Raw genomic sequence first — 15,559 nt, 5'->3', positions numbered from 1 at the left:
TTAAATAAAACAGAAATATATATTTTATTTTTACTTGCTTAACTTGTGGAGGGTGTATCCTGTAGCAAAGCCCTAAACTTTTTTCGTGAAAGCCCGTTTCAGTCAATAAGTCTTATGTGTGTGTTTATGTATGTGTGTATATATATATGTAGATATGTGTATATGTAGATATGTATATATATGTATATGTATATAAATGTTTATGTGTGTGTGTATATTATATATATAATATATATATATATATAGGGCGAAACACGTGTCGTGTACTCTTTGCATTTATTTGACAGTAAACTATTGCAACCATTCTATGATCTGCTCTTCACAAACAGGGCACCATGGCGGATGTTAGCAGATTGCTGGCCAACCACAAAGCGTTACCTGGTAGGTAACCACCCACACTAACAGATTGTGACACAGACTTCGAATGCCGTGAATATATATATATATATATAAAAGACAGCAACACTTATAACAATGACAACACAATTACATTGACAATCATGTTACGTTATTTTTAAAATGTTTCCTTTTTTTTCATAACCTCTTTAACACACTGCTCTGCTGCGAAGCGCGGGTATTTTGCTAGTATATATATATATATATATATATATATATATATATATACACATACATACATATACACACACATACATGCAGTTTCAATAACATAGAAATCAATATAAACATTAACATCATTATCATATGAGAATATGAAGTAATATATAAGAAGCACATTTCATATAAATATAAATTATTAAACAGTAAAATCTTCTTCTGTAATTTGCTACCGTGGCAATTTGTGTGTCTGTCCAGGATTTTAAATCACCTGTAGCTCGCAAACCGTTTCACCTATTGACTTGAAATCTGGTACACATATAGCACGTCACGTCTACTATCCGCTTTATGGGTGATGATTGTAATACTCTTTTTATCTTTATTTTATTTTATTGTAGAATCAACTCCTATCTGCGCACACCAGGGCGTCTGTGGGCGGATGCGTATGGTGTATTCACTCCATGTTATCGTGCATTGCGCTGTCACTGGTATTTTGATAAAAGAATTTGAACAACATTTAAGAAGCGTATAAATTATTAAAACGTAAAACATTAACATTTAAGAAGTACAGTTACATTAAGTACTACTGCAGTGCCTTCGGGTATACCTCATTTTTTGTTTGCCCATTACATGCTTAAATGTATACATTTTTTGGTGTACCTACCCGAGAACACGCGACATATAACCGAGCGTGGGAGAAGCATGGATTTTAAACACGCGTTGAGTTCATCTGCTGGTCTCCCTCGTGGAATAACTGGTAATGTTTGACTAAAATCTACAGCGAGTAAAACGACATTACCTCCTATTTTTTTTTTTTACGATCTCTGAGATCTTGCTTTTTTCGGTTCAAGGCTTCATAAGCTCTTTTATGTTGTATGGTGTACTTATCCCAAACCATCATCTTTGAATGTTGCAAGACTTTCGCCTTGTATGTAGATCGGGGTAATTACATTCATTGCATTCCTAGTCTGAATCACAATCTGATTGAATGGGTGGTTACCTGGCACTGTAGGGTTGCCACCCGTCCTTTAAAATACGGAATCGTGCCGCATTTGAGAATGAAATTGCGCGTCCCGTTTTGAATCAATACGGGACGGGATTTGTCCCGTATTTTTTTTATCATTTTTTTTAAAGCAGCGTCTCATGCAAAATCATCCCACACGCATTTTATGAAGATGCCTCCTTTCCTACTTATGATTGGGTAATACTTGATGTCATCGTTAGTTTGATTGGTCTTTTTAACTGTCCAGTGAGGAGGGCTGGTCTTTTAAGTACCAGTCTGCAAACTGTTGGCACTCAGATGTGGCACCCGCTGCAGTATGCGTCCCTTATTTTTTTGTATTAAAAGTGGTAACCCTACATGGCAGGTAACACTTAAGTTTGGTCATGAAGTCGTCTAAAATCCGCCACGTGCCCTCTTTTAATTGCGAGAAGCAGATATATATAGCCAAATTCTCGCGGTTCGTTGCGGCGAAGTACGGCTTTTAATTTTTTAATAAGAAAAGAAAACCTTTTTAAACGGATCGAAAAATATACCAATAACAATTTGTTAAGGATCAGTTTTTTTGTGAACCTCGCTTTTCACAGCTGTCGCGCTACGGCGTGTGTTTAGTGTATTTGATAGTATGTAGATCGTGGTAATTACATTCATGGCATTCGTTTTCTGAATCACAATCTGACTGTATGGATGGTTACCTGCCAGGTAACGGTTTTGGTTGGTCAGGAAGTCGCCTTACATCCGGCACGTGCCCTCCTTCTGTTTCCAGAAGCTGATCATAGAATGGATTTAATAGTTTACTTTCAAATAATGCAAAGAGTATGCGACATGTGTTTCTCCCTAATTCTGGGCTCATCAGGCATACACACTCACTGCATCACCTCTCGTGAATCGAATCTCTATCGTCAGCGCCAGAGTTGAAGCCCCTAACGTTGCGGTCAGCAAGTCGGCTAACATCCGCCATGTGCCGTCTTTCAGTTGCGAGAAGCAGATCATAGAATGGTTGAAACTATTGCCCCTAACGTTGCGCCACGGCGTGTGGTTCGTTTATACCTCATGTCTTCTCATTAAACTTTTATCTCGCGAATATGTTATTGCAATCCGCAGCGGGAGCGTTTCTATAAACTTAATTTAAACTTACGTTTTACACCGTGCTTTGTTTCCCTTATGAACATGCTTGTATGCTTCACTCGCTCCCTTCTGAATTGTTTAATGAATTTTTTGCTCTTCGCTGTTTGCGGCCCTTCCGTCATTTCCCCCCTACTTCGTTCTTTTATCTCGCGAATATGTTATTGCAATCCTTAACGGGAGCGTTTCAATAAACTGATTGAAAATAGTTTTGCATTTACCTTTTTAGTAAAAGGCGAGCTTTTAAGCCTGAGAAATCACCCCGTAAATGCACACGTTTAATTGCACATGTGTTAATATGTATGGTTACACAGTATTAAAAGACAGTGAACAACGTCAGTTACCTTTGTTCCCGCGTTTGATAAAAGGCGAGCTTTTAAACCTGAGAAATCACCCCGTAAATGCACACGTTTAATTGCACGTGTTAATATGTATGCTTACACAGTATTAAAAGACGGTCAAAAATTAACGTCATTTACCTTCGTTCCCGCGTTTGACTCGTGCTGTAAATCTCTTCCTTGTTTTTAGTTCACGTGATTACGTAGGAGGCGTGATGACGCGATACGTGACTCCGCCTCCTCCATTACAGTGTATGGACAAAAAATATGTTCCAGTTATGACCATTACGCGTAGAATTTCGAAATGAAACCTGCCTAACTTTTGTAAGTAAGCTGTAAGGAATGAGCCTGCCAAATTTCAGCCTTCCACCTACACGGGAAGTTCGAGAATTAGTGATGAGTGAGTCAGTCAGTCAGTCAATCAGTCAGTCAGTGAGCCTTTTATTAATATGTATAGATGCATCTGTTCATCATGTAGGTCACCCACTTACAATAATATTATACATGCCATTTTGGTTTGACACCCCACTGTCACCATTTTCCCCCCCCCCCACTTAGAGTTGTGCCGCTTATTGCAGACTTTATTTCCATCAGAAGAGTCTCACTTCCTTTGCTGTGCCACTGTTAGGGTTGCAACATTGACCAAACACCAAACTCTTTCCCCTATTAACAAGAATGTCAATGCACCAATTGAATAGACTACCACAAGTTCAAATACATTTTGGTTACTGATGACACATGCACATTGAGTTGCGGTCTGCACTCAGGCTTTATGCAGTAAATATAAGCAAAAGAGTCTGGCACACTAAAAGCAGCTGTCTTTAAAAGTGGTTATACTTAAAGAGTTAAGTCTTTTGTTTTAATTAATTTGCTTTTGATTGCGAAAATATTGTATGGACCAAAGATCTGAAACATCTGATTGTATTGTGGGCTTTGTGAGTATGTAGTTTGGTTGTCTGGAAATAAAAATTGGAAGTCTACACCTGTTTGATTAATTTTGATTTCAGCTGTTACTGCATGAGTGGAGAAAAAAAATGCGTACAATATTCTATCACCCTTATCGATGGGAGACGTAATTCACATGGCATCTGTCAGAGAAAAATGAAATGTGACACATTTTACTTTATAAGCATCTACCTTTTAAATATTTTCTTGATATCACATCTTTATATTCATTTAGGGCCAGTAGTTTATTACGTTTTGAAAATGTTTACATATTTCTTCTGCAGGATGAAAATTTTATCTGTGTGGTGGAGATTGGCATGAATGTGCTACATCTTCGAGCAGAGCTTCAGACAAGCTCAGAGGACCATAACATTTCATATGTTACTTGCGAGGAGAAAGAGGTAAGTTAAATAGTTTTGCACTATTAACCATCATTAACTAGATAACAAATCAGTCTGTCCTAATGGAAGGATTTAAGTTTTGGAAAAATCTAGTGCATGCCAGATTTATAAGGTTTCAATAAAAATACTAAGTTTCTTGAATGGTTTGGATTATAAATTTGAACAAGTCATCGGAAATTTCCTTTCTTCATGGCAGTACTATATCTTGGCTATGTCTGTGACACTATAGCCTCTGCTTCTCTGAGCACCACCTCCCTATCTTTCTTTTGACTTATTCCATCCATAGTGACATATTTGCAAGCAAGGATGGTCTTAAACATAGTAATAGTTTAAAAAAAAAAGTGCATATTACCTTAAAAAAAGGTGAAAATAGGGTCACTTGTCCCAATTTAGAAAAAGGTTTTGGTGTTCTTAATAATGATAATTTGTCATATGTGTCCTTAAACAACAAATGTTTATTTTTGTATAGCCCAAAACTACACAAAGAATGCCTCAATGGTCTTTAACGGGCCCTGTTTAAATACAGCCCCCACAGTCTTGACTCTCTGTTATATTTAAAAAAACAAACAAACAAAAAAAAAACCTCCCAAAATCCTTGGAGGAAAAAATGGGAAATCTTGGGAAGGGAAGTTCAAAGAGAGACCCTTTTCCAGGTAGTTTGTACATGCAGTGGGTGTCAAAAATAGGCTAAATACAACAAACAAAACAGAATCCCAGTTGTCTGCCAGCGCTAATAGATTCCACAATGAGTCACATGAATATATTAAAGCTGTTTCTATTAAAAAAAGAAAGGCATTTCAAGAGCCTTCATGGCTCTTTAAATATATGGATTTATAAATGTTGAGTGAGATCAACATTAGATGATGATGAAGTAGGCTTTCAGAAAGCAAACATCTTTGTTAATAGTAAAGATTGTACTCCAGAAGTTATCAGCCAAGGACATAATCTGTGATCAAGAGATTGCAGCAGCTTAAAATATTAGGTGGATTTTTGATCATCTTAGTTAACAGAGATGTACGGTGCCTATAAAAAGTTTGGCACCTCAAGGGAAGTTTTGAAATTTTATTATACAACATTGAAACATCATGGATTTAATTTGGCTTTTTTGACACTAATCAACAGAAAAGACTCTTTTTAATGTGAAAGTGAAAACAGATTTCTGTAAAGAGTTCTAAATTAATTAGAAGTATAAAACTCAAAACAATTAAACAAACTTAAATATTCATCCCTTTGACACGACACCCCTAAATCATCACTGGTGTAGTCAATAAGTTTTAGAAACAACATAATTAGTTAAATGGAGATCACATGTCTGTTGTAGTCAAGGGGTTTCACTTGACTGTAGTATAAATGCACCTGTATTTAGAGGGTTTAGCTTATAGTGAGTCATTTCAAGTAACTGACTGAAAAGGTGATTTAACAGTCAGGAGGTGGATTCTAGAAAATATCCAAGTCCTTGAATGACCTTTGGGTGCAGTTAAATCAATCATTAAGAAATGGGAAGAGTATGGCACAGCTGTATCTGCTTAGTCAAGGCAGTCCCCAAAAACTGAGTGATCATGCAAGAAGAAGACTAGTAAGGAAGGCCACCAAGAGACCTATGATAACTCTGAAGGAGTTACAAGGCATAGTAGCTGAGACTGGAGTGACTCTGCATGCAACATCTCTTTCCTGGGTGCTTTACCAATCATAGCTTTATGGGAGATTGGCAAAGACAAAAGCTACTATTTGGAAACAAAACAACAGGGATAGCCTATGAAGTCAGATGAAAGCAGGTTGTTTGGTCTAATGAGACCAAAATTGAGCTTTTTGGCCATCAGACCAAACACAATGTTTGACATAAGTAAACTATTGTGCAATATCAAAACATACTGTCCCAACCAAAGAACATGGTAGTGGCAGTATCATGTTGTGGGGATTCTTCTTTGCAGAAGGCTCTGCAAGGACTCTGAGAGCAGGGGATAAAATGAATGCAGCCATATTCAGGGAAACCTTGGAGGAAATTTTGATGCATTCTACAAGGAGCCTGGCACTTAGGAGAAGTTTGTTTTCCAGTAAGACAAACAAACCCAAGCATAAATTCAAAGCTATCTAGGAATGGCTTAAAAATAACAATGGTAATGTCCTGGAGTGCAGACTGAGTCCAAATTTCAATCCAATTGAGAATTTGTGACTGGATTTGCTAAGACTGCAGTGTAACCTGGCAGACCTTGAGCAATTTTGCAAAGAAGATTGGGGACACATTGTAGTGTCCAGGGGCCTCATGTAAAAAATGGTGCCGTACGCACAGAAATGTTGCGTACTCCCGTTTTCCACGCTCAAATCGCGATGTATAAACCCTAAACTTTGGCGTAAAGCCACGCACATTTCCACGGTAACTCATAACTTGGCGTACACAATTTCTCCGCTCGGTTTTGCAGACTGGCGGGCACCCAGCGTCAAAGCAGTACTACTGTTCCTGCGTGGACACCCTTTCTTCTTAGCTCCACATTCCTGACGCGGCTTTATAAATACACTGAAAACTAACTGCATATTGTTTATTAGTGTAACGCATCTGATTGTAATTAACCTGCAGCAATATAATGGTTCAGGGAATAGCCATAGTATTCCAAATACCATAACTGCTTTAGCGTTGTAACTCTCACTGCATCTTCTTCTTCTTTCAGCTGCTCCCATTAAGGGTTGCCACAGCAGATCATCTTTTTCCATATTACTCTCACTGCACCACTCGGAGTATTTACATCACTGTATCTGAGTGAGGAGTCACAGCAGCAGCTGATCGGAAAGAGAAATATCGGTATACAGCATGAAACATACGCTGCCTGAGCCACAGCAAAAAAACACTTTAGAGACTTCCCAGTACGGACTTCGCGGTTTAGAAAAGGTTTCATCCCAAGAACTATAAACGCACTCAATCAGTCCATCAAGTGCTCCTTGTAGAACTGTTTACTTATAAGTACAATTACCTCACTGTAAACTTGCACTACAGTTATAATATTGCACAACCTGTGCCACTTTATAAAGCGTGTATTTACATATGATGACGGTATTCATTTTTAAGATGAAATGCAGCAAAATATGTTGATTATATTATACAGATAAAACTTTAACTTCATTTAAATAATCTGTATTGTTGATAATTAAACATGTGAGGACACGGTGCCGCAGCGCTAGCTAGTTCAGGGATTCTTCCTGCATTGTGTTGTATTCTTGCTGGTGCTGACGCGACACTGGAATGCTAGATGGATAGAATAATTAAACATGTACTACGAAGATATTTCAATGTTCTTTAAAAGTTTTGAAGAATCGCCGTTTTAAGCTTACAGATGGCTTCATGTCTATATAGCTGATTGTGTGGCGATTGGGTATTTGGAGAAAGAAAAGTAAGGACAGGAATTGGAGGTTAGTACGTTTGAAAGAGACAGTACTCTGTGATAAATTATTTCATTGAAGGTCACGCATGGCGCAGCGTGAGATATGAACTAGCACTGCGCCACCGTGTTCCCATGTTTAATAACATGCTTTCATTCCTATCATCATGAAAAAGATATCACGTATACATCTCAGTATTTTAATTATTCAGAGAGCTGTAATATCACGAATGTAATGGATTATGTGTCCTGTCGGAGAAAGAGAAAGCCCGTTTAGGAAGCAGGTAGTGATTCACACATGTAGAGCACATAGAAGATCAAATACAGAACAAAGCATTTAATGTGCCACTTTAGTTACAATGGGATTTGAGAAACTAGTAAATTAAATGATTTTAAGATGAAGTTTATGATGTTCTACTTTAATGGCAAAATAAACTACGTGATTAAAGTGGAAATTTCGACATTAAAGTTGACATTTCGTGCTTTTTTCCCACTGTGTGCCTATTTTTTTTGTCTGTACCCTAATAAGTTTTCATATGACACTCAGACGGTGGGCTACGACTCGCCTTTTAACGGCGACTTTGATTTGTGATTTCTTTTTTATTTCGGGCACTGTGCGACTTTGTGAATTTGAGCCTTCGAGTTTCTCCGACACTCTGTCACTCGATCAGCTTCCTTTTGTTGATTATACCATTGTTTAAATCAACAAAGAGTACGTTTTTCCTTTGCCTCCACTTGGTATTCACTGAAATTCTTATATTTCCCCCCGTGCTTTTCCCATTTTCCCAGGCTATTTATATTGATTTGCATATTCAAAGAGGCGTAATTCTGGGAGGAGTTGGGGCGGGACAGAAGGCGCGTGCACGTACGTTACTTTTCACGCTGATCGGGACTTATGTAGTGGAAGAACGTGAAAGTTTGCGTGCGTACAGATTCATGCATCTGGATTTTTCTGTGTGTACGCACATTCCCGCTTTTGTGCTTACGCCATGTTATAGTGTGAGTTCTACGCACGGCGTTATACATGAGGCCCCAGGTGTGCAAAGCTGATAGATATCTGTTTACAGAGACTCAAGGCTGAAAATTCTGCCAAAGGTACCCTAAATACTGATTTGAAGGAGGTGAATACTTATATGATCAGTTATATTGTGTTTTATATTTGTAACTGTAATTTGTGCCATTCTATCATATTCATAATGTTTTATTGACCTAAAATGCACTACATCAGTTTTTTCTTTAGTCATTATTTGTTCAACATGACTATATTATAAGTGATGGGAATATGAACTTAGCAGGACAGTTTGTCCTCCCTGTTAAACTTGTAAGAGGAAAAATTGCCTATTTTCAAGTCAAGTCATGTGGCTTTATTGTCATACTATCCATGCACAGTATTGCAGCATACAGTGGCATGAAATAATGTTCCCTAGAACCACGGTACAACATATACATAAACACAGGACAAGTGCAAAATAGGTAAAGAACTATGATATGCTATAAATAGATGAATCAAAAATAATAAACAATAGGCAAGTGAACAGATATTAACAAATTTCAATAGACAGTAATACATAACTAAATAATAACAGTCGTAACAAGTAGAACAAATGTATTGCTTATAAATTAGCTAACTGAGCAGGTCTATGGTCAGGAGGGCAGCACAGCATTCAGAATCCAGACAGCCAAGGTGTTGAAGATGTTGCAGAACCTGGCAGAACTAGTATGGATGCCACAGTGCCTTCTGCAAGATGGAAGTGGGAAACAGACACTGTGCGAAAGGTGGAGAGTGGTCCGTCACAATACTGTTGGCTTTGCGGATGCTACACTTCATAAAGATGTCTTTAATGGAGGGCAGATAGGTCCTAATGATCTTTTCTGCTGTATGCATTTTACTTAACTAAATTCTTTTTTGAATATGTCAATAGAATATTTTCATGTAAATAGAATAAGACATAACCCACTTTTAGCTGTCTTATTTTACTGTAACCATTGGGCCTTTACTTTTTTGAATATCTCTTCCTTTCAGGGCAATTTGTATTTATTTCTACTAACAAATTACATTATTTCATTTTAATAATCTGTGCTTCCACTTATAAACCCACTGTGTTATACAATATTGAAAATACGTAATCCATTTTCTTTTTATCCAAGCATATGCTAGACCTTCTTAATGTAAATACGGGGTCAAAGAAAGCTGGAATTTATCCCAGCAGCCTTGGGTGCAATAAAGGATTCAGGCTGGGACTTCGAAAATTAATTACTTGCCAGTGTAAAAGACACACAACAAAAACATAAAACTAACACAAAGCAAACATTCTTTATGTTCATAGAAATATTCTTGCACATGTATATGTAGTTTTTATTTAATGCTAATAATTTTGATCTTTTAAGAATTTTTTCAGTTCCAAATATGACCTTCTTTAGTTGAATGGTATAGAGCAAGTGGTGAATAATTCTTAGATCTTAGACGTTTTAAAGAATGATAAAACTTGCTCAGTGGAAAAAGCAATTATTGACTGATTACACTGTATGTGTTTTTTTTTCCTCTTTCAGTTCTTCTACTCTGCTATGGTTGCTGAGTTTTCAGTACCAGTTCACTTGCGAAGAGTTTATTCTTATCAAATTGACAACTTTCCTGAGCTGAACAGTAAGTCTAGTTCAGAATACTCTTGCACTGATGTTTTGCCAAATATTAAAATTGCCATGTCATATTAGAAGTATTTTTAAACTCTTGAAAGATGAAGAACACAGCCTTATATTTTGAACAATTTTGATGTTTCCCCACAGTGAGCCTGTATGACTGTGCAATTGGTCGTTCTGATTGTAGCCACTGCAAAGCTGCAGACCTACAATATGGCTGTGTATGGTGTGGAGGGCCACACCCAATTTGCCTTTATGAAGGAGCTTGCAAAGATGAAGTTGTGAAAGTGTGTCCTGACCCAATTATCTACAATGTGAGTATTTTAGTCAACTAGTGCCTGTATATAAACAAGATATCCTAAAAATGTGTTTTTGTTTATTAATGTGTGTTTATAAATACATTTGTTTTCTTTATCTTTGTACATAATAGTGCTTTACAAGATGTCAAGGAAATACAAAAAAGGTAAATTTGGTAACAATTATGATTAGGTAAAAAAAAAATCAATCAGTACAAGCTTACGTAACACACAGATATGCAATTAGTAGAAAAGCAGAGTCTAATATATAACAGTAAATTCTAAAGATGAGTTTGATGATAAGGTCAGATGGCCAGGAGGACAGAAAAAAAAACAGTTGAGCTGGAAAAAAAAATCTGTAGGGGTTTCAGGGACTAAAGACCGTCCAGCCCCCACAGGACATCCTGCCTAATATACTGTAGATTTCCTTAATGCATTCCTCATTTTTTCCAAGCTTGGCCCAAGAGCATTTGACATCGTATGTCTCGTGGCCTTCATTCAAGCATCACAGGTGGCTGTGCAATGACTAAATCAGGTAGACATGGAAACTGGAAAAGAAAGCAGAGAAAAAGCTGAGCTTAATAAAGACTGCAAATTCCTGAAGAATTTAAATTCTCTGCACGTATATTCTATTAGAGGTATAACCAAAATGTAGCATAAAAAAGGCAAACTAAAAAAGTACATTTTTACTAGTTGTTAAAAGTGATCCACAATGTTAACCTAGCATTCAACTGGTAAAGTGTTCCCAAATTTTTTTTTTTTTTTTTTGTGTGTGCATAAGAGCAGAGGGTTGCTTCACCCCTTCTTTTATGCTTAGTTCTTGGAATTATAAGCAGACAATTATTAGAAAAGCTAAGGTTATGACTTGGAATGTAGGGTGACAGGCATTCCAAAATAAAGGAGTGATGCTCTCAAGAATATAATAAAGTTTATATATTAGTAGTATTTTAAAGTAAGTTCTAAAGCAGGGGTCCCCAACCCCCGGTCCGCGGCCCACTACCGGGCTGCAGCCGTCTAACAGCCGGGCCGCGAGAGAACTGCCGGCAACGGAGAGTCACCCAGACTTTTCAGAACGCTTGGCGGGCGGGGCTTTGCAGTGGCGCAGAGAGAGGAGAGAGACCGAGGTGAGAGAGTATTACAACAGTTATTTTTATGGTCCTGACAGTTTCCCATATGACACGAGTCTATAGAAATCGCGTTACTACGAAGTACATTCAGCAGATGGTTTCATTACAATGAAGTTACCTTGAAATGCTTGAATGAATCATCCACAGAGCAGTTAGATCTGTGGTCACAGCTCAGTTCTGACGTTTGCACAACGATCCCTAAACAGAAACATTGTAAAAAAAAAAAAATCTCTTTCTTCGAACTTTCCTCGTACTGTTTTTTTTTTTTTGCTGTTTTTGTTTTCTGTGGTTTTCAGTGATACCTTTTGCTTATTGCTTGTCAACATTTGAAAAACATCCATTGGAATTTAACTCATTGTCACCCTCCTATAGAAACGGCAGACACGAAAAAAAGTGTTAATGCAGTGTTAATGTTTGTGATGTGCAATATGTTGGAATGGCAAATGCAAAGCATATGTCTTTGTTATATGCAAAAAAAGAAGAAAAATCTCGGGTTGCAAATGTATGCAAACTGCTTAGTAACTTAATAATAATAGAAATGTTATGTCAAATAAATGCAAAGAGTACACGACACGTGTTTCGCCCTCATTCTGGGCTCATCAGGCGTACACACTCCACTGCACTCCCTCTCGGGAATCGAACCTCAGACGTCAGCGTCAGAGGCGATGCCCCTAACATTGCGCCACGGCGTGTGGTTCGTTTATTTGACAGCATGTAGATCGGGGGTAATTACATTCACGGCATTCGTAGTCTGTGTCACAATCTGATTGTATGGGTGGTTACCTACCAGGTAACGCTTGTGGTTGGCCAGCAATCTGCTAACATCCGCCACGGTGCCCTCAGTTTGTGAGGAGCAGATCATAGAATGGTTGAAATAGTTTACTGTCAAATAAATGCAAAGAGTACGCGACACGTGTTTCGCCCTCATTCTGGGCTCATCAGGCGTACACACTCCACTGCACTCCCTCTCGGGAATCGAACATCGGACGTCCGCGCCAGAGGCGATGCCCCTAACGTTGCGCCACGGCGTGTGGTTCATTTATTTGACAGCATGTAGATCGGGGTAATTACATTCACGGCATTCGTAGTCTGTGTCACAATCTGATATATATATACAGTGTATGTATATATATATATATAGATATATATAATATATATTATATAGATATATATATTATAAATAGACACACACACACATACAGAGATATACATATACACACACATATACAGATATATCATATATATATACATATATTATATAGACATATACACATATATATATATATATATATTTATATATATACTATTATATATATATATATATAATATATATATATATATATATACATATACACACGTACATGCACTTACAATAACATAGAAATCATATAAACAACATTAACATCATTATCATATGAGAATATGAAGTAATATATAAGAAGCACATTTCATATAAACATAAGTTACAGTAAAATCTTCTTCTATAATTTGCTACCGTGGCTATTCGTTTGTCTGTCCAGATTTTAAATCACCTGTAGCTCGCAAACCGTTTCACCTATTGACTTGAAAATCTGGTACACATATAGTACGTCACGTCTGCTATCCGCTTTATGGGTGATGATTGTATTACTCTTTTTATCTTTATTTTATTTTATTGTAGAATCAACTCCTATCTGCGCACACCAGGGCGGCCGTGGGCGGATGCGTATGGTGTATTCACTCTATGTTATCGTGCATTGCGCTGTCACTGGTATTTTGATAAAAGAATTTGAACAACATATAAGAAGGGTATAAATTATTAAACAGTAAAACATTAACATTTAAGAAGTAAAGTTACATTGAGTACTACTGCAGAGCCTTCGGGTATACCTCATTTTTTCTTTGCCCATTACATGCTTAAATGTATACATTTTTGGTGTACCTACCCGAGAACATGCGACATATAACCGACCGTGGAGAAGCATGGATTTTAAACACGCGTTGAGTTCATCTGCTGTCTCCCTCGTGGAATAACTGGTAATGTTTGACTAAAATCTACAGCGAGTAAAATGACATTACCTCCTTTTTTTTTTTTTTTACGATCTCCGAGATCTTGCTTTTTTCGGTTCAAGGCTTCATAAACTCTTTTATGTTCCATGGTCTACTTATCCCAAACCATCATCTTTGAATGTTGCAAGACTTTCGCCTTGTATGTAGATCGGGGTAATTACATTCATTGCATTCCTAGTCTGAATCACAATCTGATTGTATGGGTGGTTATCTGGCAGGTAACGCTTATGCATGGTCATCAAGTCGTCTAACATCCGCTACGTGCCCTCTTTTAATTGCGAGAAGCAGATATATATAGCCAAATTCTCGCGCTTCGTTGCGGCAAAGTACTGCTTTTAATTTTTTATTAAGAAGAAAAGAAAACCTTTTTAAACGGATCAAAAATATACCAATAACGATTTGTTAAGGATCTGTTTTTTTGTGAAGCTCCCTTTTCACAGCTGTCGCGCTACGGCGTGTGTGTCGTTTATTTGACAGTATGTAGATCGTAGTAATTACATTCATGGCATTCGTTTTCTGAATCACAATCTGATTGTATGGGTGGTTACCTGCCAGGTCACGCTTGTGGTTTGTCAGCAAGTCGCCTTACGTCCGCCACGTGCCCTCTTTCTGTTCCCAGAAGCAGATCATAGAATGGTTTTAATAGTTTACTTTCAAATAATGCAAAGAGTATGCGACATGTGTTTCTCCCTAATTCTGGGCTCATCAGGCGTACACACTCACTGCATCCCCTCTCCGGAATCGAATCTCTATCGTCAGCGCCAGAGGTGAAGCCCCTAACGTTGCGGTACGGCGTGTGGTTCGTTTATACCTCATGTCTTCTCATTAAACTTTTATCTCGCGAATATGTTATTGCAATCCGCAGCGGGAGCGTTTCTATAAACTTAATTTAAACTTACGTTTTACACCGTGCTTTTTTCCCTTATGAAGATGCTTGTATGCTTCACTCGCTCGCTTCTTATTGTTTCGCTCCCTTCTCAATTGTTTAATGAATTTTTGTTTTTCGCTGTTTGCGGCGCCAGAGTTGAAGCCCCTAACGTTGGCGGTCAGCAAGTCGGCTAACATCCGCCATGTGCCGTCTTTCAGTTGCGAGAAGCAGATCATAGAATGGTTTTAATAGTTTACTTTCAAATAATGCAAAGAGTATGCGACACGTGTTTCTCCCTAATTCTGGACTCATCAGGCGTACACACTCACTGCATCCGCTCTCAGGAATCGAATCTCGAACGTCAGCACCAGAGGTGAAGTCCCTAACGTTGCGCTACGGCGTGTGGTTCGTTTATACCTCATGTCTTCTCATTAAACTTTTATCTCGCGAATATGTTATTGCAATCCGCAGCGGGAGCGTTTCTATAAACTTAATTTAAAACTTACGTTTTACACCGTGCTTTTTTCTCTTATGAAGATGCTTGTATGCTTCACTCGCTCGCTTCTTATTGTTTCGCTCCCTTCTCAATTGTTGACTGAATTTTTTGTTCTTCGCTGTTTTGCGGCTCATCCTTCATTTCTCCCTACTGCGTTCTTTTATCTCGCGAATATGTTATTGCAATCCGCAGCGGGAGCGTTTCTATAAACTTAATTTAAAACTTACGTTTTACACAGTGCTTTGTTTCCCTTATGAAGATGCTTGTATGCTTTACTCGCTCGCTTCTTATTGTTTCGCTCCCTTCTCAATTGTTTAATGAATTTTTTGTTCTTCGCTGTTTGCGGCTCCT

At 37.8% G+C, this 15,559-nt stretch overlaps 1 protein-coding gene across 1 annotated transcript in view; it reads left to right on the top strand.

Moving 5' to 3' along the window:
* plxnb3 (plexin B3) overlaps positions 1-15,559 on the top strand; it is a 249,749-nt gene that overhangs the window by 155,469 nt on the left and 78,721 nt on the right. The window contains exons 11-13 of the mRNA XM_051933522.1: positions 4,248-4,364; positions 10,286-10,379; positions 10,520-10,686. Of these exons, the coding sequence (XP_051789482.1) occupies positions 4,248-4,364; positions 10,286-10,379; positions 10,520-10,686 (378 nt within the window). The remainder of the gene's footprint in view (positions 1-4,247; positions 4,365-10,285; positions 10,380-10,519; positions 10,687-15,559) is intronic.

This window comes from Erpetoichthys calabaricus, chromosome 11 (genome assembly GCF_900747795.2).
Source record: "Erpetoichthys calabaricus chromosome 11, fErpCal1.3, whole genome shotgun sequence".
Lineage (NCBI taxonomy): Eukaryota > Metazoa > Chordata > Cladistia > Polypteriformes > Polypteridae > Erpetoichthys > Erpetoichthys calabaricus.
The sequence above is the reverse complement of the archived record's forward strand: the minus strand, read 5'-3'. Positions and strand labels throughout refer to the sequence as shown.